We start from the raw sequence: 24,362 nt of genomic DNA, 5'->3' as shown, positions 1-24,362 counted from the left end.
AATCACTGTAACTCTGCAGCATGGGCACATCTGCATTGGGTGCCAAATCCATGGCATGAAGGCTGCCAAGCTTTCCTTCATAATGTTGCATGCCAGAGGTCAGTGTGTTCAGACTGCACTCTTGCTGTCTCTGTGCTTGCTTACCTGGGTGTCTTCAGGTGATCTCTGTTGTTTGTACTCTTGCCTCATCATTTCCACATGATGGATATTGTTAAAACCCAACCCAGCTCTGGCATCTCAGGTCAACTCTGTGCTCAACATGAAAATCAGTAGGGATCCCATTTGGTTTCCTGTAGTTTACTTGTACACATGGGGAAAAAATATCATTGATTTGTGTTATTTGATCCCTTAATTGACAAATGTCAGGAGCTGAGTTAGCTGTAGGAACTGAAATCTCCTCAGAGGTCCCTCTGGGTGAGATGGAGGAGTACCAGAGGTGCACAGGCAGCTTTTTATTGGAGGTCAATATATTCATTCTCTCCCTGGGGCTCTCAACCCCCCACTTCTCAGTTCCCTTTGCAGAGCAACAGGTATTTGTTATGACATGCTGATGAGAAACAAGAATCTTCAAAGGAGGCTTCGTATTTATTTACTCTTTGCTCCTAATTTTGGCATGGCCTTAGGCTTATCATGTTTGCCCTTAGAAGAGGGAAATAATAGGCAGAGACAGGCTTGCTGCAGAATATAGTTACTCCCTAATCAGTAAGGAACAGAATAATTTAGAGAAGATGACGATGTACTTAATGACCATGATTTTTTTCCTCAAACCAAGACTGTAAAATTGTTATCCTCGTTAAGGAGCTCTCAAGTTGCTTGCTTAAAATGGCTCAGCACACTAACGTTTCCCTCTTTCTAGTGCAGTCACCCCCCTTGTTTGCTCCAACCATTCATTTATGGGGCCTGGTACCCTCTGGGCATTGATGTTGATGCCAAGATGTCAGGGAGTCTCAAGGACCTACCAAACTAACTTGTTATCCTTGGTGGTGAGGAAGGCAGAAGAGGAATCTAAATAATTGCAATGTGGATCCAGCCAATACCATCATCTGATCTTCCCCACTGGCCATTCTGTGTGTTTCTTGGGGGTCTTCATGGTTTGGTACAGAGACATTGTGACCTTAGGAAGACTTTATGTTCTTGTTTCTAGGCCTGTGGCACACATACACATTGTTCTTGGGTGTTCAGTGATGGCTACTCTTTGCCTCAATGTCCTTACTTATTCACCTCTTTTACTAATGTTCTATGGTATGTAACTAGACTTTCACCACTTGTGAATTTGGCTGAAACACAGAGCAGCTAGCCAAAGGTTCTCCCTTCTAGATTTTCATGTCAGACAATAAGGTATATGGAAATTACTTGGGACCTATAAGCTACTGTATATGATGTCTTCCAGTGCAATATCTTTGACAGCTTTGGATACAGAATTAAAATATGTAAAGGAAGGGTAAGGGATGAACTTGGTGTTCACTGGAATAGAGGAACTTAATGCTCTGCCACAGACTTTCTGGGGTGATGGTGTCTTATTTCCTACTGTAAAATGGAAATGATCCAAGCATGTGAAAGGAGCAGGGCTGTCCAAGGAACTGAGTTTCCCAAATCCTTGCAAGGACAGAGGGCTGTAGAGTGTTACCATCCTACAACTGGTAGTTCAGCTGGGCCTCCTGGCTAAGAGGAAAGCCAACTGCTGCAGACAGGAGAGCTAGAATCACTCATCAGCTCTTTACTGTAGGTGCCATCACACTGCAGTGCCTAAGTCAGGGGTCTGTAGCAGGACATCTAAACTTGGCCCTATGTGTTTCTGGAGGCAGTACCTCTATCAAGCCCAAATATTCCAGGGCATCCCCAGGTGGGCTCTGGAGTTACAATCTCTTAGTCTGGGCTTTCCATTTGCCACAGTGTGGGTTTTTTTGAGTAACCCCTGATGTAACTGATTGGCCATACCCCCATCCCCACCCCAGAGGCTAATCAGTCAGTTGGATGATAATGAAAGATCGTGCCATCTGTCCGCTTGTTTAATGGAGTGTCAGCACAGAGCAAATAGGAAGTAATTGGATTGACAGACACACAGCCAGTTATTCGTCTGTTTGCTATCTGATTGGGAAAAGCAGAGGAGCAGAGAGGTGTAGCAAAGCTAATCTGATAGTGTCTGTTGTTGCAATCTGCCACACCAAACTCAACGGGCTTTGAAACCGCTGGCTGGTTGGAGTCATTCCTCACCGCCGTCCGCTCCAAAGCCATCCTTGCATTCCTATTACAAATCATTATAATGCAATCTAATAAAAAACAGTTTGCATAAAGATGGGGCCCATTTATAAAGCTGTCACCGCAGCTACTCTATTAATAGAGCCATTTTGAAGATTTATAGTCAGCATATGTTACTTTTTACAGGGGCCAGATTGAGAGCTGTGGGGTTTGAGCACAAAGAATGTGCCACCAGATCAGATTTAAAAATAATCTGAATAATAAGATAATTTTTACAAAGCTGTTGTGCTCAGGAGAGAATGTGAAGTTGGTGGGGGGGACGTATCGTTACGTCTCAGCGGTGGTCAACAAATATGATGGGGCATTGGAGTAAGATTTAATAATATGAAAAGCTAAATTTGGTGAATTTGGTATTTCAGATCAGTTTGTGTAATAGGATGACATTATACAGTGGCTCTGTTAATGTCTTTATGGAGGCATGATGCTGAAGTGCTTTATGTGCATTTGATTGAACCCCATAATATTTCTCTGGGATAGCCAGGCATTCATTTAGAATTGACTGCCCAGGTTGGTTAAAATTATAATGCATTTTAACCAAGGCTGTGTGTATTTTCTACCTTGCACGGTACTGAATACATCAGTAGTAATGAAATCATGTTACCTGCTGTAGCTTCATGGGAAGTAAAGCATTGCCTTTACTTTTATAGTAAGTTAGAAACAGAAGAAGCAGTGGGATCCTACAGCTTTGACTTCTCCTGAGCAGAAAGTGCCTCTAAGTAGACACGTGCCCTGGGTTCACGTAAAATAAATACATCACCAAAGTTCTATAGGGAGAGGGATTGATTGACGAGGGTTAGTACATTTATCTTCTGGCTTCTGCAGGATTGGATTTAAATTACAAATGGATCGACAGCGGGTAATTTAGTTCAGTGGTCATTTTGGATTATCATCTCCATCATGAAGCAATCTTGTAACTTTGAGGTGACTGGCAGGCTTTGCTCAGCATCGCTCTAGTTTTGGGCCTAGAGGGTTATGGTTTCAGGGGCTGGAGTGAAGAGATTTGGCAGTGAAGCTTCAGAAGAGCAAAGGGGTGGCTGGTCATAGGAGATGTATAAACATAAAGCACATGAAACGATCTTACTCTTATTTTTCCAGTGACAAATGATGAAGTAGTAGCTCATCCAATCTGTGTTTTCAGGGTGAAGGCTGCTGATCTGCACATCACAGCTGTGCTGCTGCTGTTCACTGGTGGGGCAGCATTTTACGTTTTCCTAGTACCTGGATGTGCACAGTTGGGGTCTGTTGGCATCTTAATGATCCTGTACCCTTCTGCAGGTTTGAGGATCTTTTGCTTTGCAGATAGTCATTGTGTGTTGCAGTAACGGGGAAACTGAGGCTCTTTGCACCCAAACAACCCCAAAAAGTTCCTCAGTAAATTAGGAAGAGAAGACAAAAACATTTGGCCACAGGTTTTTGCTTCCAGGTTGACATTGTAAAGAACGTGTGGATTGAAAGGAGGCTAATGGCACACAGGGAATAAAGCTGCTTTGTATTTGTGCTCAGAATTAACATGTCCCAGCCATGTTTTCACCCATAGTTAGGATTCGTGCTTGCTATTTATTGTGAATAATCAAAATGTCAAGCAGGCATTCTGCCTTGGTAATAAAAAATGATGCAGTGCAGAGCAACCTAGAGCAGTGTTCCTGATCACTTTTCAAGCCTCACCACTGTATGGAAAGTGGATCAAGGAGTATCACCATCAGGACAGAGTGAGGTGAAGACAGACAGTGACTCCTCTATCTGTGTGTACATTTGCTACAACCACATGATGATGGCTAAGTGCCCACCAGCCACATGTTCTCAGCCCTTTCTGGATGCCAAAGAAGACATGGGTCACACTTCCAGGTCACGACAGGGATAGGGACATGTCCAATCGTTTTCTGCAGCTTGGCTAATAAGCCATAACTCAACCTTGGAGGTCATTTCTGCATCATGTTGAGATGGCACCTTGGTGTAAAGCGAACCAGTTGCACCCTGCTCCTTGGGAGGAGAGTAGATCCCCCAAAACTCCACTAACAACTGCTGCCACAGCTCCAACTTGTGTTACTTTCCCTGTAGCACTCATGATTCATATTTCGGTCGCATCCTCATTAACAGAACAAGCTGATGTGATTCATGCTTGAGTTACTCTTCCTTTGCCTGCCTTCAAAGAGAAGCAGCTGTACTGCATCTGCTCGCAGAGGGAACTGCTCCTGGGTCTTCCAGACGTATAAATGCTATATGCAGATTTGTGGCGCTGGTAATTGCTCTGTTTCATCTGCAGAAAGGGAAATAACATCTTTGTGGGAACGGTGTCTGGAGATAGAAGAGGAATAAAGATAGATTTTCATTGCTGTAAATTCACAGGCCAATGGATTGGTTTTTAAGTCTGCAAATTAATGCCTTTACAAATCTACAACTAGGCTCAAAGTCTACCCAGTTTCTATTTCTTAAGCAACACAGCCCCATTCCAGTGCCCTGTACATATACTTTCCCATGTTTTACCCAGGACTGTGATGTTGATACACATTTCATAGCCTTCGTTTCACAGAAACCCTCCAAGTTGGGCTGTTTTGTTCCTTTTGAAACACAATTTCTCCGTAAAGGTCACAAAACTTTGGGCTGCTCCGCGTTCAGCTTTACCAATTGTGGAAAAATTAAACGTGACTATTAGCTGAGGTTGGGTAGCAGATAGAAATGCAGCCAATTCCATAAGCTCTCTTGTGCCCTCCCAGTAGATGAGAGGATAGAGGCCATGAAATGTGAGCACCACTCCAACTGCCACACTAGAAACCTTCCATCAGGTGGGCTCTTTCTAACGCTTGCGATGCGTCAATTAGCTCATGCTGGCTTCGTTGAGGAAATCATTACTCCTGTGAGGTGAGATTTACCTTTGACAAGATGAAAATGAAAAGCAAGGAAGAGGCTTTGTGGCGGTGCACCCACATCACCTCTACTCAGCTGGATTGGATGTTTCCATTCGTATCTGTTCTACAGGGTGTAAATGAAGATGTTCAGCTACACCAGCAACCCCAGAAACAAATAAAAGTGGTTTTGTCACAAGGAGGGGAATGGAGATGTGGAGTACTGTTCAAATTATGCAGTTGGAAAGGTTGTCATTAGCACATTAAAATTTGCCTCCAAGGTTTGACCTCCCCAACAAATGTCCACGGTGGTTCTGCTAATGCTCCTCATGGCTCTGGCTCAGTGAGAGGCATCTGAACCCTAGGGTTAAGGATAGGCATTTCTGTACATTATAAAGCTTTAGGTCTAATTAGTTCTGGCTTTACATTTTGTGGTCCAAATACTAGTCTGTATTCCCCTCTGGAGACATCAGGAGATATTGCACGTGGCGTGTCTTGATACAGTTGCACAAAGTCAGCAAGTTGTGTTCTTCAGGTGATAGATGAGCACTAACCAAGCAATATTTATAGCACCAGAGGATAGTTAAATTATAATTTCAATTTTTTTTCTGAGTGTATGTGGTTTCTGTAGCACTTTGCAGACAACAAACTATTTATATTACACCTGCTTGGGAAGGAGGGATTTCTTACCTCAGTCATGTGGATGAGCAGCTGGAACATAGAAATAGCCAAAAGTGCTTTATCAAGTAGTTGAACTTTTTTTGATTGGCTACTGTTGTTTAAGGACTGAAGTGATGGGGACTGATGGTGTTCATCTGGCCATTTGCCCAAAACAGCCCATAAAACTCAGCTCAGCGTTGCAGTCGCCAATCTGGCTGGTATTGCCAGTAACTTGTGTTTAGCTGAAACCTCAATATATTAGTGGGAAATGTCCCAAACTTGGTATTTCCTGTTAACAACAGTCATTTTTCTGTTGTCGTTACCTTGCTGGATGGTTTCTATGCTATATAATATTTCAAAATAGCAGAAAATTAATGGGTTTTGTCTGGTGTTTGTGGTTTGTTTGGTTGATTTTGCTAAGATTTTTAAATGCACTTAGAGTAGCTAGATCTTCATTGAGTGTCACAGAGCTGTTTACACTTTTTTATAATAATTATAATTTTAATCACATTTTGGGTCACCTAGAAAACAGCTTAAACCTTTATTCCTGCTGTTGTCCCCTACATACAGCTCCCTTTGGACACCTCATACAGAAGCAGCTCTATTGTCTTTCATGTAGCCACAGCGTTTATCAGCAGTGTGGTCCTTAGTGAAGTATCGACCCTGGGGCAGCTGATAATGTAACCAAAATAATTCTCTATATCAAGTTTCTATACAAAAAAACCCTTTATTGGTCTTTAGTAACAAACGATCTCTGATCTAATTGCCAAAGTTAATTTTTTAATTTATATTTATTATATTCTATATGTGTGTAACGGTCAATACAGGAGCATCAGTAGGTCTCATTTTGGCAGGGCAGAGAGGAGTCAGAGGATGGATTAGACTGCAGGATGGGTGAGAAGTAGGTTTTATTCCAACTAGGTCATTATGGGACCAGAATATACTGAAATATATACCAGTTTGGTTGCCTGTAGTTGTGGAAATAGCCCCTTGCCTGGCCACATGATCACAAGGGTGGTAAATTAGGAATCAGAGCTCAACCTTGACAGTTGCCAAAGAGCTTGGCAGGAGAACATCATCTTTGTCTGTCGCTTCCATTGAGCCTCTTCCAAAGCACCCAACATTGTTGGGGTAGGAGGGCTTTCTATATAGGAAATGAACAAACTGGTGTCTCCCAGGTGTATCTCAGTTTGAATGTGTCTTCAAACCTTCAAGAACCTATAGTCTTGGTTATTTTATCTTTAATTGTGTGAAGCATGAACAACCAGTTTGGGATTTGCCATTCTGTCAGTAACTGGTATCCAATCCAAAGGGTTTCTGATGTTTCATCAGTATTTTCTTACTTTGTGTAAGCCCACAGGAAGGTTTATTGCAGGTACTTGGACATCTGACTGAGAGTTTAGGATCATACAGAAATGAAACAAGCTGAAATGTAAATTTGGCCAGAACGTCTATAAAAATGTTCTTAAGGTTTTGGGACATTTTGTTTTCTTGCTGTCAATCCATTTTTTTGAGGAGGGAATTTCAGACAGTATTATCATCAACATTAAAAAGAGGAGTGTGTGATATTATGCACTTTCAATGACACGTCTTCAGTTCCTTTTAATGATGTTTTAGAAGACATCTGATAACATGAAGACAGAAGACAGCCTAGGGAAGGTGAGAGTTGTAGGTTTCTAAATCAATCCATGTGACTTTTTTAGGTTTTATGGCATTTATTGTATACTTTCAGCCTAGGTAAGACAGTCCTCATAGCCAATTAAGTTGTGAGATGGAATGAATTAAATTTTCTGAAATGGTTTGCCTTTTTTTCTTCTTTTTTTTTAATCCAAATGACTGTCATTTACAAAAAGATACTTCATTTTACTGAGAGTGCTTTTCTGTCTAAGGGGAATGCTTAATTGCAGCCACAAATCACCTCAAATGCTTTCATAGGAGGATAAAACAAGTTAAAAATTGTGCATCATTTTGAAAATGCAGGTTTGGAATTTGAGATAGGATGCAGGTTTCTGCCTCCTCCCCACCCATCTGATGTCTTCAAGAATGCCATCCCAGCCAGACATCTCATAGGAGTGCCCTTCAGAGCAATGACATCCCTGTGAATCTTTCTAGGATTTCAGGCAATTCCCAGGGCTATCTACTGTATCCATTATCCAAACTCTGGTGCCACACCTCGCTCTGCATTTTTATTCAGAGAAACCATTTTTTTGCATATTTATGGGTCTGACATAACACAACGGTCGTGTTAAATAAGTGTAATTGCTCAGCATTGAGGGAGTTTTGTACCCTGAATGTGCCACAAGGCTCATTCTCTCACATCTCTCACTTCATGGGACATAACAACCCCATGCAGCTCTACAGGCTTCAGGGAGACTGGCTGGAGAGCTGTCAGGAAGAGAAGGACCTGGGGATGTTGGTTGACTGCAGACTGAATATGAGCCAGCAGTGTGCCTGGGTGGCCAAGAAGGCCAATGGCATCCTGGGTTGTGTCAGAAATAGTGTGGCCAGTAGGTCTGGAGAAGTGATTGTGTGCCTGTACTTGGCATTTGTGAGGCCACACCTTGAGTACCATGTCCAGTTCTGGGCTCCTCACCATAAGAAGGACGTGGAGGTCCTGGAGTGTTTCCAGAGAAGGGCAACCAAGCTGGGGAAGGGGCTGGAGGGCAAATCCTATGAGGAGCAGCTGAGGAAGCTGGGGGTGTTGAGCCTGGAGAAGAGGAGGCTGAGGGGAGACCTTCTCCCCACCTCCCCTGCCCTGCCAGGAGGGTGCAGAGAGGTGGGCGATGGTCTCTGCAGCCAGGGGACAGGAGATGGGCCAAGGGGCAATGGGCTCAAGCTGCCCCAGGGCAGGGTCAGCTCAGCTGGGAGGGCAAAGTTCTTCCCTGGCAGAGTTGTGGGGCTGTGGCACAGGCTGCCCAGGGAGGGGGCTGAGCCCCCAGCCCTGGGGGTGTTTAACAGACAGGTGGATTAGGTACTTAGGGATATGGTTTAGCATAGGACAGGAATGGTTGGACTCCATGATCCTAAAGGCCTTTTCCAACCTTGTGATTCTGTGATCTAGAGAATACAGCCCGCAGCACGTTAACCTTTATAGGTTTCCCTTCAGCTTTTGTGTGCCAGTGTGAGATGATTTTAATTGTGGTTGTTGATTCTGTTTCAGAAACCATACTAAATTACAACTGAATGGTTCTTTTTGGAGTAGAATAATCAGAACAAATGGAAAGTGAATCAAAGATGTTCCTCCAAGGCCTTCTTTATGGCCCCTTTTTATAGTGAGCTATATCTCAAATTTCACTCTTTGGAGAGTAAAATGAAAATAGGAGAGTATAAAAGGAATCGGTGACACAGCCTTTCACCATCATGATGTTTTTTTTAATTGAGGAGCTGCTTGGATTTAGGCCCCACATGAGTGTGTCCAAAATAGATTTAAAAAATCATGTCCACACCTTCCCTGATGCTCTGCTGTATTCAAACACCAAGAAGTTTTCTCCACTTTGCTTTTGTTACCTGTTTTATATAAGAATGTGGCTGACCAGAATGTGATTTCTTATCATGTATGCCAGTTCACACGCAGACATAAACGTTGATCTCTGGGATAGCCATAGGTCAAATTGCTTTTCTGACATCGTAATGGTTGTGTGGATAGCTTGGATAAGTAACACAGGAACATTTGTGGAAAGCAGTCTTAGAATATATATATATATTTCTTTTTTAGATCCTGTGAAGCATTTTTTTTCTTTATAAAGATTGAGTTATGTTTGAATAAGTTAGCCAACAGTATTTGAATTTTAAATAAATAAATAGCACATCGTGTGACTGTGGATCTGTGTCTGCCAAGCAGAAAATAGAGAATATCTGTTAGGTCTTTAATGCCACCCAAGACTTCCCTTTTTTGAAAACTTAATTTTTCTTGTAGTTTGGCTAGTCTTTAATTGCCAACTGGGGCTATATATATTTTTATAGGAAAATGTGTCTAAAATACTTGTTCTTTCTGAGAATGAGGAGAAGGAATACATCATGCATGTTGGCATGTTCTGGTGACCTTTTCTTTGGCTGGAAATTTGCATCTTTGCATTTCTCAGTAAGAAGAGCTGTGGTGTAAAGGATGCACCTTTTGCTATTCCCCTGAAAGTGCACCAACATTTGGCTTAGTTATACACCTTTGAAGTGTACTTCTCACCCTCTCGTAAAGAGGTTTATAGTCTCTATCAGTTGAAGTTCCTGATGGGCATGATTCTGCCTGTATCTAACCAGGACCAGCAAACGTGCTGGTCCTCCAGCCAAGGGTGGCATCCCCTCACAGATTTTTTTGGGCTTCTGTACCTGCTGGCCTCCAGCTGCCTAGAGGAGGATGCTTCCTCATGGAAGTGGCAAGGAGAGAGGAGAAACGTAGGATAAGTGAGATTAGAAACCAAGGAAAATCAGTGGCCAGATTCCCACAAACAGGAGTCATATGAAGAAGTGAGAAGGCAGGAAGAATGAATCTTGGAAGTGGTGCAGACAGCCCCATGGGACTTTGTGGCAGAAGTGCCTCACTTGGTGTCACAGTGATTCACACTGATGCCAATTGGCTGCTGGGGCCTGTTGCTCCAGTCACACAACAGGGTTGCAAAGTCCCAACGCTGTGACATTCACTGTCTGAACACCAGCCGTCCTGTTCCCTGGGTAAGACAAGGGTCTGCTGAGAAGAGCAATACTGTGTCATTGTGTAATTAAAAATTCCAGTGGGATGTTGTGCACAGCAGGTCAAAGTAAGGTGACACAAGAAACTCCAATCCTGCTTTTCCAAACTTGTCAGTGTTTGACTTTGCACCTGTAATTTGGGATTGGACTTGATGATCTCTAGAGGTCCCTCTCAACCCCTACAATTCTGTGATTCTCTTAGGAAGTACAGAAAATTAACACTTTCCAGTAGATGAATCTGTTCTTAATAGCATTCTGAATAATCCTCCCTGTTACAGGATGCTGTAGAGTGCATCACTCTTGCAGTATAATGTGCTAGAAGAATTCTTGGTGCAAATGTGTTGTACATCTGTATCAGGAGCCTTGTGATACTTGGGCACCCTGGCTGTGTGCTCAGTGGGCTTGTCCTCTTGGTGGAATGGAGGTTGGAGGTCTGCCTCCAACAGTAACTGTCTTGGGTGCTCCCTTTGCAGAGCAGATGGGGTATTTACCCTGACTGGTGAAGACATGGAGAGGTCAACTTTGAACTATAGCATATCACAGCAAATTGGATTCCAGTCATCCTTTTGTTAGACTATACAAAGCGGTAATATACCATTGAAGCATCAATTTTCTGAACTCTTAGGGCTGTTCCATACTGTAAGAGACACTCTGACATCCATACAACATTTTTCTTTACCTTTTCTCTACTTCCATGTAGAGATCTTCCTTTGGTAGAGATCTTTTGATTAATGAAGACTTGAGAAATTGTCTGGTTTTCATTACCATTATCATTTAATCAAGCTATCTGTGAACATTCAAGCTTAAGATCTCTCATCCATATCCTCTAGTCCTCCATGCCGTGAACAGTTTAATTCTTAATAACTTTTTTCCTGATACCAAGTTTAAATCTGCTTCCCTAAGCTCTTGACCATTTGTTCTTTATCACAAGTGTTGCTGAGCACTCATAAAATCCCCTCTCGTGGAGTTATTGCTATCTAGCAGCTTTCTCATAATCTGTGATTACTTTATGGTTTGGATCAAGTAAAATTTGATCCTTAGCAGTATTAAGTGAAGGACTGTTGTCTTGTTTATGTTGAGAAATTAAAGCCTACTAGAACATGTCAACCACCAGGACTCAGTTCTCTAATCAAGATAAAGTTTGCTGGAGATTAAGACACGGGTCTTTAGGAGAGATTTGAAATGGTGATTAATGCCAGGTTCTGGGAATCAAAAATTTGTGATTACACCTTACTGACCTTTCCTGCAGCCTCACACAAGCAATTTAGTCTCTGGTATAGGAAACACTTATAGAGACCATCAAGCTGTTGTGGGATAAGGAGTTGCCGTAGGTCAGCACAACTGAGCTCTAATAGTTTGCTGCTGGTTTGGATGTGGCTGTTCTCCCTCTAAAAGTTTTCTTCCATTTCTGCTGGCTTGGCCATTTTCAAGCACGTGCTGGATTTCAGAAGTTGCTCCTTTCACTTCTCTCAAAGTTGCTTGTTTCCAGTTCAAGCTCCTCTGCTTCTCCTTTCCCAGCTGCAAGAGGAGCAATAGTGTTTGGCTATGTGGTGTAGGTATTGTAAGAGTTAATCCACATTTTTTATGAGTTCTATGGCTCAAAAGCGCTGTGTAAATAAGCTTATAAAGAAAGAGTGACAAATTTATTGGCAGACATTAAAAGATACAATAAATTAGTTTAATATAGTCCCATCAACCTTGACAATGTTCCCTTAAGGACGTCGGTGGTTGTGCCTTGAAGCTGGTGACATGAGGTCTATTATTTCAGAGATTAGCTTGTTGGAGGCCTCTCTGCTCTCTTCCTAGATGACTCTGCTTTTCCCTGTTTGATAAAGCCAATTCAAATTATTGATCTGTGAAAGCCAGGGAATAAAACTGCCATCCTTTGCACTTCTCCCTGTGCAGCATCTCTCTTTTGGGAGGTAATCGTCAAACTTAATTGCGAACGGATCCCCCCACGGAAGCAATAGCTGCATCAGCCCAAATGTGTCATTCTAGACTGATGGAGTCAACACCACACAGGCTTTAGGGAGCAAATTGTTAGATTTGAAAGAAATCATTCTACCAGAATTGACAGGAGCTCCTCAGTCAATCCTTTGAAGGAAAGCCACCTCCTCTGGAGTGCTGAACGCAAAGGTAGAAAATTAAGGACAATTAGGCAGACCTCACTGAAGTGTTTGGGAAAATGGGTAGTGGTGAGGCATCTCTAATAAAAGCTAACCAAACTGGAACTGTCTGGTGCAAAAAAAGTCTTTCCTAGTGAAGAAGAGGTGGCTTTCAGGGTGCAGAGGCTGTTGCTACGTGCATTGGGAGCTCCAAGGTTAAACATTTCCGTCTGCTGCTGTGTAAAGTAAAGAGAAAAATAATCCCAGCCCATCCAAGAATGAGATTAAAATATAATTGTGAGGCACTCGTATGCATTGAAGGAGAGGGCTGTGTACTCACCATACATGTTTCTACCTTTGGACACCATATCTCAATCCATTATGACTCCTGGTAGTCCATTCCTAATTACTTTGGTCCTGTTTTGAAAGGAAGACTGATTTCAGGAGGAATGTGGCCAGCAGGTCAAAGGAGGTGATCCTCCCGCTCTACTCTGCCCTGGTCAGGCCCCACCTGGAGTATTGTGTCCAGTTTTGGGCTCACTGGGATAAAAAAGCCAGGGATCTCCTGGATAGAGTCCAAAGAAGGGCCACGAAGATGATTAAGGGCCTGGAGCGTCTCCCCTGTGAGGAAAGGCTGAGTGAGCTGGGGCTGTTCAGTCTTGAGAAGAGAAGACTAAGGGGGGGATCTAATTAATGTCTATAAGTATCTTAAGCACAGAATGCAGGGGGAATTAGCCAGCCCCTTTTCAGTGGTCTGTAGGGACAGGACAAGGGGCAATGGCTGCAAGTTGGAGCACAGGAAGTTCCGCACCAACATGCGGAAGAACTTTTTCCCAGTGAGGGTGACAGAGCTCTGGAATAGGCAGCCCACGGAAGTGGTGGAGTCTCCTTCTCTGGAGATATTCAAGACCCATCTGGATGCCAATCTGTGCAATATGAGCTAGGGAGCTGCTCTGGCAGGGGGGTTGGACCCGATGATCTCTTGAGGTCCCTTCCAACCCCTACAGCTCTGTGATTCTGTGATTCATTGCCTCAGATGTAAGTTAAAGGGATGACGAGGTAAATTCTAAAAGAAACTCCTATGTGTTTAACAGATGGCATCACTGAGATAAAGATATTTTGCAGGAGGAGATGGCAAACATTTTGTGTTAAAATATTCCCAGAACCGACATGCTGTTCCGCGTGCGCAGGAATGGGATCCTAGGATGAAGCAATAAAGATATAGCATAATACAGACATGCATAATGCAGTATGGTATCAGCATAATAAATATGCATTGGTTTTGTCAGTGGTATCTGTAGACTTGGAGCTGGAATATACTGCTGTTTGGTTTAGAGGCGAGGAACCCACCTGTGGGAACTGGCTGACCAATGCCAGAAGGAAGTTTGCCTTTTCAAAGGGGTATCTGGCATCCTGAATTTTTTAGGAGGGGTTTATTTTTCACAACAGGTCTTTCCAGTATGTCTCAAATAGAGCAGTCAGGGAGTTTTTGGACAGATAAACATCAATTTTGCCCATCATGCTTCATATCGTTGCAGTCTATAGTTATTCCTCCACAGCCAGTGCTTGGATCTGAGCTGTGGGAATGGCACAGGCAATGCCAACACTAGTCAGAGTGCTACAGTAACTACATGGTTCAGCTACATTGTGTTCTTCCCCTTCTGTTTTGCAGATTCATCCAGGAGATAGAGCATGCCATGGAGCTTGGGCCAGCCAAGCAGTGTCCTCTCCGCGAGTTCCTCACCATGTACATCAAGAACATCTTCCTCAATCAGGTCCTGGCTGAGATCAATAAAGAGATTGAAGGCGTCACAAAGGCATCTGATCCCCTGAAGATCCTGGCTAATGCAGATACCATGAAGATCCTAGGTGTGCAACGGCCTCTTCTGCAGGTAGGACGTGAGTGAACTGTCAATATGTCCCGTGCTGCCAATGTCTAGCCACGACCTGGCTATATATCCAGTGGACATGCTTGACTGGGTCCTGAGGAGGCCAGGGGCTGATCAGGGGCAGGAGCATCTCCCCTGTGAAGACAGTCCGAGAGAGTTGGAGTGGTTGAGCCTGGAGAAAAGAAGGCTTAGAGGAGACCTTAGAGTACCTTCCAAGAAAGCTTGTGCCAAAGGCAGGGAGGGACAGGAGAAGGGAAATGTTCTTCAGCTGCAGGAGGGCAGATGGAGAGGAGCTGAGAGGCAGAAATCCTTCCTGGGGAGGGTGGGGAGACCCTGGCACAAGGTACCCAGAGAAGCTGTGGCTGCCCTTGGATCCCTGGCAGTGTTCAAGTTCATGTTGGATGGGACTTTGGACACCCTGGGCAAGTGGAGGGTGTCCCTGCCCATGGCAGGGGGTCAAACCTAGATGTGCTTTGATGTCCTTCCAACCCAGGATTGGAAATTCTAGGATTCTATGATCCACAAAACTTGTCTCAATGCCAAATCTAGAGCTCTATTCCAGTGCCACTGCTAGTCTAGTCTTTCCTCTTCTGATCCTGTTATTCAGCTGTGTAGGTACACATGTGCCCTTACATTTTGCTTGCCCAAGAGGGTGTGTTGCTCTTACTACATGTGTCAAGCTAACATCATCTTTGCATCTTGCCTGTCATGTGCTATTAGTAAAGCACCATGCAGCCATCGTGACGACTTGTAAGCAGCTTTCTGGTAACCCCTGCCATAGAAGTTTATTTTGGAGATTTTTCAGTGCCTCCCTTAGAAGTTTTGGGGGTATTTGCGAATCAGAGAGCCATGTGATGGGACTAAATACATGCCAGACTGCCAGGAGGAGCAAGGATGAGGTTTCCTGCCTCCCAGTTGTGGCATGTTTGTGATTGATGTGAATTTGTCGTGAGGAAGCTGAATTGCTTCCACGGCCAGGTAAGAGAGATTTCAGAGATTTAGGTCTGAATTTAGAGTGTTTGTATGAGAAGTCCCCTTGGAAACAGCTTTTTCAAGCTCTATTGTGGAGTAGTGATAATAGTACCAGGCACAATTCTCATCCCAACCACATGAGTAACAGGACAGTATGGAAGCCCCTCAGAAAAGTTCTTTGTTATATGTGTTGCGTGGGACTGAAAGGAATGAACTGACTGTTGGCTCTGACCTTTGTTGTGAATTGGGGCAAACTCTTTTAATCCTGTTAAATTATTCCCTCTTATCTGTAAAATCACCTCCTGAGGGATAAATAATATTTCCAGTGCTCTTAAGAAGTAACACACATCTCTCTAGGTTTATATGGCCACTTTCTCACTTAGTTTATGACTGTTAAACATCTATAGTATAATGATATATAATAACAGTTATAACTATTATTATTGTTATTATTTAAGGGAAATTGCTAGGATTTTTCCATGTATTAATGGTCACTAATGCTATGGTTGTCTGTGTACCACGGGTACAGGGCGGTTCTTTCAGAGGCAAAGCAAAATGAGATTCCAGTGGATAGTTTCCAACGTCTTCAGAAGGGAACAGCGACCTTAGAAGGGTGGGGAAAAGTTTCTGAACATGGTTTTAAAAATCTCCATGGGTTAGAATGGTATTTTGGGGCAGCACAGTGTCCGTGAACTATTCGCTTCCCAAAGTAGAGCTTTACCAGTCATCTCAAACTCCAAAATGGAGAAGTGGAGGAGTGCAACACATTGTCAATAATTGCCAACATAAAAATTGTTTCAGCCTTGGTGATCACAAAGATGAGCACACAGGAGGAGTTTATGTCTGGATGTGTCATGTTGATGATTATGTCATGATATGTCATGTAAGATCATAGAATCATAGAGTGGTATGGGTTGGAAGGGACCCCAAGGATCATAGAGTTCCAAGATGATTGAGGATGCATTAATCCCTAAAGACTTGAGCCCTGCCATGGGCTGAAGGTGCATTTGATGGTATTCATCCTTTGGTTTTTTCCCTCAGCTCCTATCAGGTGCAAGGTGTAGTAGTAAAAATGCAGCAGGAACGGTCATGAAACCACAGCAGAGTATGGAAAAGAATTTTCATGTGAGCAGGAGGGGGTTTGGAGATCAAGAGTTTGGATGTGTTGGATGGCAGGAGCACAGAGGGGCTGCCCTGGGCAGAAATGAGGAAGTATGCCCTCGTTTTGCAGATATCTGTGATGCTGGTAATTCCTCACCATTGCAAGTGCCTAGAAAAAATAAATAGGCCAAATCTCTGACACAGGTAGAAGTCTTCCCAAATTTGATATTCAGAATAGGGCAGAAAAAACTTGAAGAAAATTAGAGCAGCTCTGGCTTCCCCAACAGGAAAAATATCTGCAGATTGAAACTGTGAGTTACAATAGAAAGCAGAGTTTTGCTTACTCGTGGTCTGAATGCATTGAAGATACTATTTGAAGTTTGTTTTGAGACATCTAGAAATAAATAGGTGTATTCAGTGTTCTGCTTTATATTATTTTGCTTTTATTTCATTTCTCTTTGAGTTGGACTCGATGGTCCTTATGGGTCCCTTCCAGCTCAGGATTTTCTGTCATTCTGTGAATTAAAGTGAGTACCAGAACTCAGCCTGCTCAGTTCTAACCTTATTGAGAGCTGAAAATACTTCATGGTAATATTAACAAGCAAGTATTGGAGCAGGACCATGGAGGCTGTTAACCTTAGAAATTTGTTTAGGATTCTTAATGTGATGATGTATTTTTGTGGATTGTGGCTTCATTTGTAGCCATGAAAATGTGTTCTATAACATCGATATATTTTCTTAAAGTTCATTTGGGGTTGAAGAGTCAGAATGGCTTGGAATTTTCTTGTCCAGTTCCTATAATTTGTTTCTCATGATGGATGGAAATCATTTTGAACTAGAATTATTCTTGGTCAAAATGTGCATGGTCAGAAGGTCTGCCTGTTCCCGACATTATAGAAGGGTAATTTTGTGAAAGAGAAGAAAAATTGCTGCCTCTTTGAACCAAGTCATCCAAATAGCTCCCTAAAATAATTTTATTGATTTTACATTAAAAGCAAAAAAAAAAAAAAAAAAAAAAAGGCTATTTCTGCATTGACAGTGCTGAAGTCTGAATTTTTTTTACCCTCATCACCTCAGGGGTATGATGAAAATGTAGCTTGTAGCATGAATGAGCCATGCACATCATAGAATCTTAGAATCGTAGATGGCATGGGTTGGAAGGGATCCCAAGGATTATACAGGTGCAACCCCCCTGCCACAGGCAGGGACACCAACCGCCAGGACTGGAGCTACACAAGGTTGCCCAGGGCCCCAGCCAACCTGGCCTTGAACACCCCCAGGGATGGGGCACCCACCCCCTCTCTGGGCAGCCTGGTCCAGCCCCTCACCACGCTCTCTGCAAAGAGCTTCCCCCTGATATCTCATCTCCCCCTTCCCTCCTTCAGCTTCACTCCATCCCCCTTGTCCTGCCAGTCTCTGCCCTTTAACAAGCCCATTCCCCTCCTGTTCCTCTGCTCCCTTCAAGGACTGGAAGGTGCAATGAGGTCCCCCCACAGCCTTCTCTTCTCCAGGCTGACCCAGCTCAGCTCCCTCAGCCTCTCTCCATAGGGGAGCTGCTCCAGCCCTCTAATCATCTTCGTGGCTCCTCTAAACCCTCTCCAGCAGTTCTACATCTTGTACTGGGGCCCCAGGTCTGGACACAGGACTCCAGCTGGGGCCTCACAATGGCAGAGCAGAGAGGGACAACCCTGTCCCTGCTGCCACCCCTCTGCTGATGGAGCCCAGGGTACCATTGGCCTTCTGAGCTGCCAGAGCCACTGCTGGCTCATGGGAAGCTTCTCCCCCACCAGAACCCCCAGGTCCTTCTCAGCAGGGCTGCTCTCCAGGAGCTCTTCTCCCACTCTGTATCCATGTCTGTATCTTCTGGCCCAAGTGCAACACCTGACACTTCCCAGTGTTGAACCTCATTAGGTTCACCCAGGACCAACTGGGCTTCTCATCCCATTCCTTTTTCCTGCCTTTTGTGTCATTCATGGAGGAGTTTGTGGCTCAACCACCCCACTCCCTTCTATCCTTAAGATCTTTCTGAAGCTTCTGCAGCAGGAGCTGGCGCTGTGATTTGAACACAGCTCCAGAATTTATCAGTATCCCCCTGCATAGGTTGATAATAGCTGCTTTTTGATAACTATCAGCCCATGTTTGAACTGAATTAGCTTATAGATAAGAGGTTTTCTAGCATCCTTTGCCATCATGTCCTCGCAGATGAATCATCCCTTTCCCTAAAGATTATGCTTTAAAAATCACATAAAAAATGGGAACTGCCCTTTGTAAATATTGCATTTGAGTAGGAGAATGGGTTAGGTTTTCCATTCTTCTATTGTTAAACATAAAATATTGTAAATCCCTTTCCTTTTAAGAATCAGTGAATAACCATGAAACTAATTTGTCTCAAATTTCTTCTGCATTAAACTTCAGGCTGTAATTGTTTAAATCAATACTAAATTAGGCTACAAGCAGCTCGACAGCTTCTTATAGCCTGTTCTTGTACAGTTCGTGTCGAGGTGATAAATCTTTCCAGCTAGGTGGTCACTACTAATACTGGCCTTAAAAATGTGATGCCTTGTCTGCGTCCAACCAAGAAAGTGAAAGTTGCTTTCATCTTTCCACCCTACAACAGCAAAGTGGGGATTTTCCTTTAAAATAGCGGTGTCACCTGGTTTCTTATAGCAGTAATGTGCAGATGATGTGCATGATAGTCTTCTGGCCAAGCTCCAGTGGCTGAAAATCCCATGAAAAACTCCTTTAAAAAGTCAGAGTGTGCAGCTGTTTGTAGGTTAATGACTTGCTGGGGCTAATTACCCCATCGCCCCGCACTGCTTATCCTATGCAGTAAGCCGCTCGCTCCCGACTTTACATTGCTGGTAGCTTTGGCATGTTTTCTTCCTGTCAAATTACTGGTGATTAAGAAGAGGAATGGTCACAGTGAGCAGCGTTTTAATGGCTCACCAGTAATGATGGGTGCATGCTTTGTTAGGGAGTGGATGTTGTTATTTATTCACAAGGCTGGTGAAGGGTTTGGAAGACAAGTGTTACGAGGAGCGGCTGAGGGAGCTGGGATGGTTTAGCCTGGAGAAAAGGAGACTGGGAGGACACCTAAAAGATGGTGGCAGTGAGGTGAGGGCTGATCTCTTCTCCCTGGTAGCCAGTGACAGGACAAGGGGAAACAGCCTGAAGTTGCATCAGGGGAAGTTTAAGTTGGATGTTAGGAACAATTTCCTTACTGAAAGGGTTGGCAGATACTGGTCCAGGGAGGTGGGTGAGTCACCACCCCTGGAGGGGTTTAAAAGAAGAGTAGATGTGCTTGGTGACATGGTCTGGTGTTGGACCTAGTAGGGCTGGATAGACAGTTGGACTCAATGATCTTGAAGGTCTTTTCCAACCGTAACTATTCTGTGATTAGTGTAAATATATCAGTTGTGGCTTCCAATGATCAAACCCCAGGCATGACCGACTGGCTGAGGTTTTCCTGTTCAAGGACACACGTGATTTTTGAGGCAGCACCTGTGGTTCTGATCCTTACATTTCATTTATTATTTTTGGGGGGGAGTAACATGGTGTCTAAAGTAGTGCTTTGCAGATGTTTTCATCTCTTGTGTGGTAGATCTGTTTCTATTGCACAGTGGAAATGTCAGGAGGTTAAGACCCACCGACTGCGTCTGTGACAGAATTTCCAGTTGAATCTTCTTTTTGAGTTTGAAATGAGAGACAGATTTATCTCTCCGTGGGAGTCTGAACCTCCCTAGTACTTTCAATATTTCTTTAGATAATTTTTCCTCTGGGGGGAACTTTTAGTGTGGTTACTGCATTTTCTGGAAGCTTTTACAAGGCTCCCCTGTAAGTCATCTGCAGATGCGTAAGTTCTCCGCTGAGGCTGATAGTGGAGCTCTAAGTTATATAAAAGCAATTGCTAGCTTTAGGCAAACTGTTATGGCAGCGCTTCAATTTATTTTAAAAATCAAGTTTAACTTTCACATTCAGTAAAACGTAGGTAGGAGATGGCTCTGAGTTGCATATGGACATAGTGAAGCAACAAACCTTCCAGGCAGAATTATCTTCTTCCACTCCAGAGCTGGAAAAGCAAAGTCAGGTTGCACAAACCATCCCACGGATGTGATTCATGTTTGACCCGAAGGAAAAAGGCATTTGAGGTCTCTGAAGGCTAATAATCCCTGCAGTTGCTGGATATCTCTTCCATAGGTAGACACAGTCTTGTGTTGGAGTCAGCCAGAATCCATACAGCCCTCATTTGTTTGAAGCTGAATCCGGGTTAATATTCCCCATCTCTCCTGACCTGAGGCTCAACACCAAGCTGGTCTTGGCTGTTTGGTTTCTGTCTATCTGTGTGGTCGACACCCCAGAAGGAAAGGAAGCCGTCCAGAAGGATCTTGACAGGCTGGAAAGATGGGCCCGAGGGAACCTAATGAGGTTCAACACTGGGAAGTGTCAGGTGTTGCACTTGGGACGTAAGAATCCCAGACACAGATACAGACTGGGAGAAGAGATTCTTGAGAGTAGCCCTGCTGAGAAGGACTTGGGGATTGTGGTGGATGAGAAGCTTGACATGAGCCAGCAGTGGCTCTTGCAGCTCGTAGGGCCAATGGTATCCTGGGCTCCATCAGCAGAGGGGTGGCCAGCAGGGACAGGGAGGTGATTGTCCCTCACTACTCTGCCCTTGTGAGGCCCCATCTGGAGTCCTGTGTCCAGAGCTGGGGCCCCAGGACAAGAAAGATGTGGGACTGTTGGAGAGGGTTCAGAGGAGGGCAACAAGGATGATTAGAGGGCTGGAGCACCTGCCCTACAAAGAGAGTCTGAGGGAGCTGGGCTGGTTCAGCCTGGAGAAGAGAAGGCTGCGGGGGGACCTCATTGCACCTTCCAGTGCCTGAAGGGAGCTTATAAGCAGAAGGGGATTCAACTTTTTAAAAGAGCAGATAATGGCAGGACAAGGGGGGATGGACTAAAGCTAAAGGAGGGAAGGGTTAGATGAGATATTAGGGGGAAGTTTTTTACAGAAAGAGTGGTGAGGGGCTGGAACAGGCTGCCCAGAGAGGGGGTGGATTCCCCATCCCTGGAGGTGTTCAAGGCCAGGTTGGATGGGGCCCTGGGCAGCCTTGTGTAGCTCCAGGCCTGGCGGTTGGTGTCCCTGCCTGTGTCAGGGGGGTTGGAGCTCTATGACCCTTGGGGTCCCTTCCAACCCAGACCATTATATGATTCTATGATCTAGAACATGTGAGAACTGCTGTCACGTGTAAACAAGCTTTTGGAAAGCTGGTAAGTCACAGCTGCTCTGCCTGGAACACTCTCTATTAGAAATGAGCACTGCAGAGAAAAGTAAAAGCCTGAGTTTTGGTTGAAAGCAGTGAGAGTTGGATGCAAAATGTGTTTGGTCATGGTCCTCCATGAGACCACCAGCTTGTTTTGTTCACCTCAGCAAGTACATGTCTTATGACACCAATACAAACCCAGGTTGGATTTGAACTTCATAAATGATGGGTTACTGTTATTTCCAGACCTTCAATAACCATGTTTCCTATTTACATGCCAACTATCATAGGACTGTAAAGTTAGGTGGAAGGGACCTCCAGAAGTCAGTCTCATCTGCCTGAACCTCTGGCCCAGACCCAAAGTCTGGCAAACACCAGATCAGGTCAGACATGCCTTTGTTTTGGTGAGTCTTGGAAACTTCCAGAGATGGAGATGCTCTGGGCAACCATTCTGCATTGCCCTCCTACTGGAAAGCTTTTTCCTAGCCAGAATCCTTGCCTGCTGTCCCTTATTACATCGTGTGTATGACACATAGAACAGACCAAGAGTCTTTTTTTCAGTCACATATTACTTTTATTTGTAAAAATGTGATGCTCCCTCATAGCACAGCTCTTGTGTCTGTGTATGGCACAGTGGCTGTGAAGCAGAATAACTAATCCAACATCCATTTTCACCTTCACACTTCTACATGTGGTTGGATCTTGTTACAGATGATCTTTGGTTTAAGTTATTCAAGTGTTATTAAATACACCTCCCTGATTTGTGCTACAGGGACCTGTCTAGCCACAGTGGCCTTGACTAGATGGCCTAGAGTTGAAAGTTCCTATGAAAGGGCTGTGTCAATGAGGCTAAATCAAAGGATGATATGGGAAAAACAGACCAGTTAACAAGAAAGATCACCCAGTCTTCTATCTCTAAGCAATTACTTTGTGCTTTTGATTAGTAAATCTTCAATGCTTTTTCAGGAATTTAATTTATTTGGTAAAATTTGCTATTGAAAAACTGCCCTTCTAGCAGAGCTTTATCTCTCTATCTGTGTCTTTGTAGTGCATCAGCCAACGTCATTCCTAGGGTCCAGGAGTTAATACTTCAGGGTGAATTCATGTCATTTGCTTTCCTTGCTGTGGGCTGTGTCTGACGGGTTATTTTAGATGGCCTGAGCTGGGAAAACTCTGTTTCCAACCTTAAACTCTTTGAGTTTGAGCTAAAGTGATGAAACATTGCTCTTGGGAACCAGAAGCTTCAGGATGGAAAAGCACAACCTCCCGAGCTAGTGGTGCTGAGAAACCTGGCCAGAATGGGGTCAAACCTTGTGTTTTCAGGGTGGGTTGGAGGGTGTCAACCAGCTGCTGTCTCTTTTGATCTTTCTGCAGCAGGACATGTTGGTGGACAAGCTGGAGAGAAGTGAGGGTTTCTGACACATCTGCAGGCAGAGGCTGAACTGCCTTGACATACTCTGTCAATCCCATCTTCTAAGAGCTGGGGTTTTTTGAGACCTGTTTGACTTGACTGGCTGTCAAAGACATCCTTGGTTTTCTGCCTGCATGGGAAGGGCAATAGGTACTCAAAGGAGAGGTGGATAGCTGAATGGTCAATGTGAACCCATGAGGATCTGCTGCTCTAAGGGAGCAGAAGGGGCATTCAGCCCTGGGAGATGGAATAAGCGTGAGGAGAGGTCGGCTTTGCCTTTTATTGTCTCCCTCTGTTTTTTCTGTTCATCAGTGGGACTCAATCCAAAGTGGAAAGAGAAACATGCTCCAGCTCTCCCACACTGGAGATGGCCTGGGGAAAGGGAAAAAACCAAAGAAATAAAAAAAGAGATAAATAAAAAAATAGCTGTCACTATCTCCTTGGCCTTGTGAAGATTGACATCTCACTAGCAGGTCCTGTCCATGTCATTGCAATTCCCTGTGCAGCTCCTGGATTAATCCTGTCTCCATAGATGCAGTATCAATTGAGCTGGTAGGGCTTTTAATCCTTTTCTTTTGCTCCTGAATTAATACAGGAGAAACTCCATGCATAGCCTGCTTCATTATTTCCCATTCTTCCTGATAGGATTTTATTTTAAAATCCCACAATCATCATGCATGCAACGATTCCTGGCTTGGCCAGAAGGCAACAGGAGTGTGCAGCAATTCAGGTAGGGAAGCTGTGGGAGATGCACCAGTGTGGTGCTGGGAATGCCTCCAGGATGCTGAGCTCCCTCTGCTGAGGATCATTCAAATCTTGCAGGATTAACCCTTTTAAGGGAACTTTGCTGTCTTGACATTTACCATATTCACCCCTACCCTGCGCTGTGCAGCTGGTTTTTAGTGGCAGTTCATCAACTAATCGTTAGACTGGTGAAACCACTAAAACTTCCCTCCAAGTTATTTCATTTTTAATTTTTTCTTCCCATAGTCTTTTTTTTTTTGTCCCCAGAAATTGGGAGTAAACCACATGGATCTGCCCCAGCCTCGGTCACAGGCCTTGATTGATTATTTTAATTACCAAACCAGCCCAGACAGTCTCCTCCAGCAGTAGCATTGCATTCATAAATCCTCATTTTGCCTCACATGGCTGAGCCCACATGGCTGGTGTCAGAAACA

General features: G+C 44.0%; 1 protein-coding gene across 1 annotated transcript in view; it reads left to right on the top strand.

Moving 5' to 3' along the window:
* The window catches only part of EXOC4 (exocyst complex component 4), a gene marked incomplete at its 5' end in the record, with an annotated part of 481,981 nt that overhangs the window by 331,692 nt on the left and 125,927 nt on the right, over positions 1-24,362 (top strand). Inside the window, one exon of the mRNA XM_084273112.1 lies at positions 14,223-14,442. Coding sequence (XP_084129238.1) covers positions 14,223-14,442 — 220 coding nt within the window. The remainder of the gene's footprint in view (positions 1-14,222; positions 14,443-24,362) is intronic.

The sequence above is a fragment of the Gallinula chloropus genome (genome assembly GCF_964237585.1).
Source record: "Gallinula chloropus genome assembly, chromosome: 1".
NCBI lineage: Eukaryota > Metazoa > Chordata > Aves > Gruiformes > Rallidae > Gallinula > Gallinula chloropus.
The sequence above is the reverse complement of the archived record's forward strand: the minus strand, read 5'-3'. Positions and strand labels throughout refer to the sequence as shown.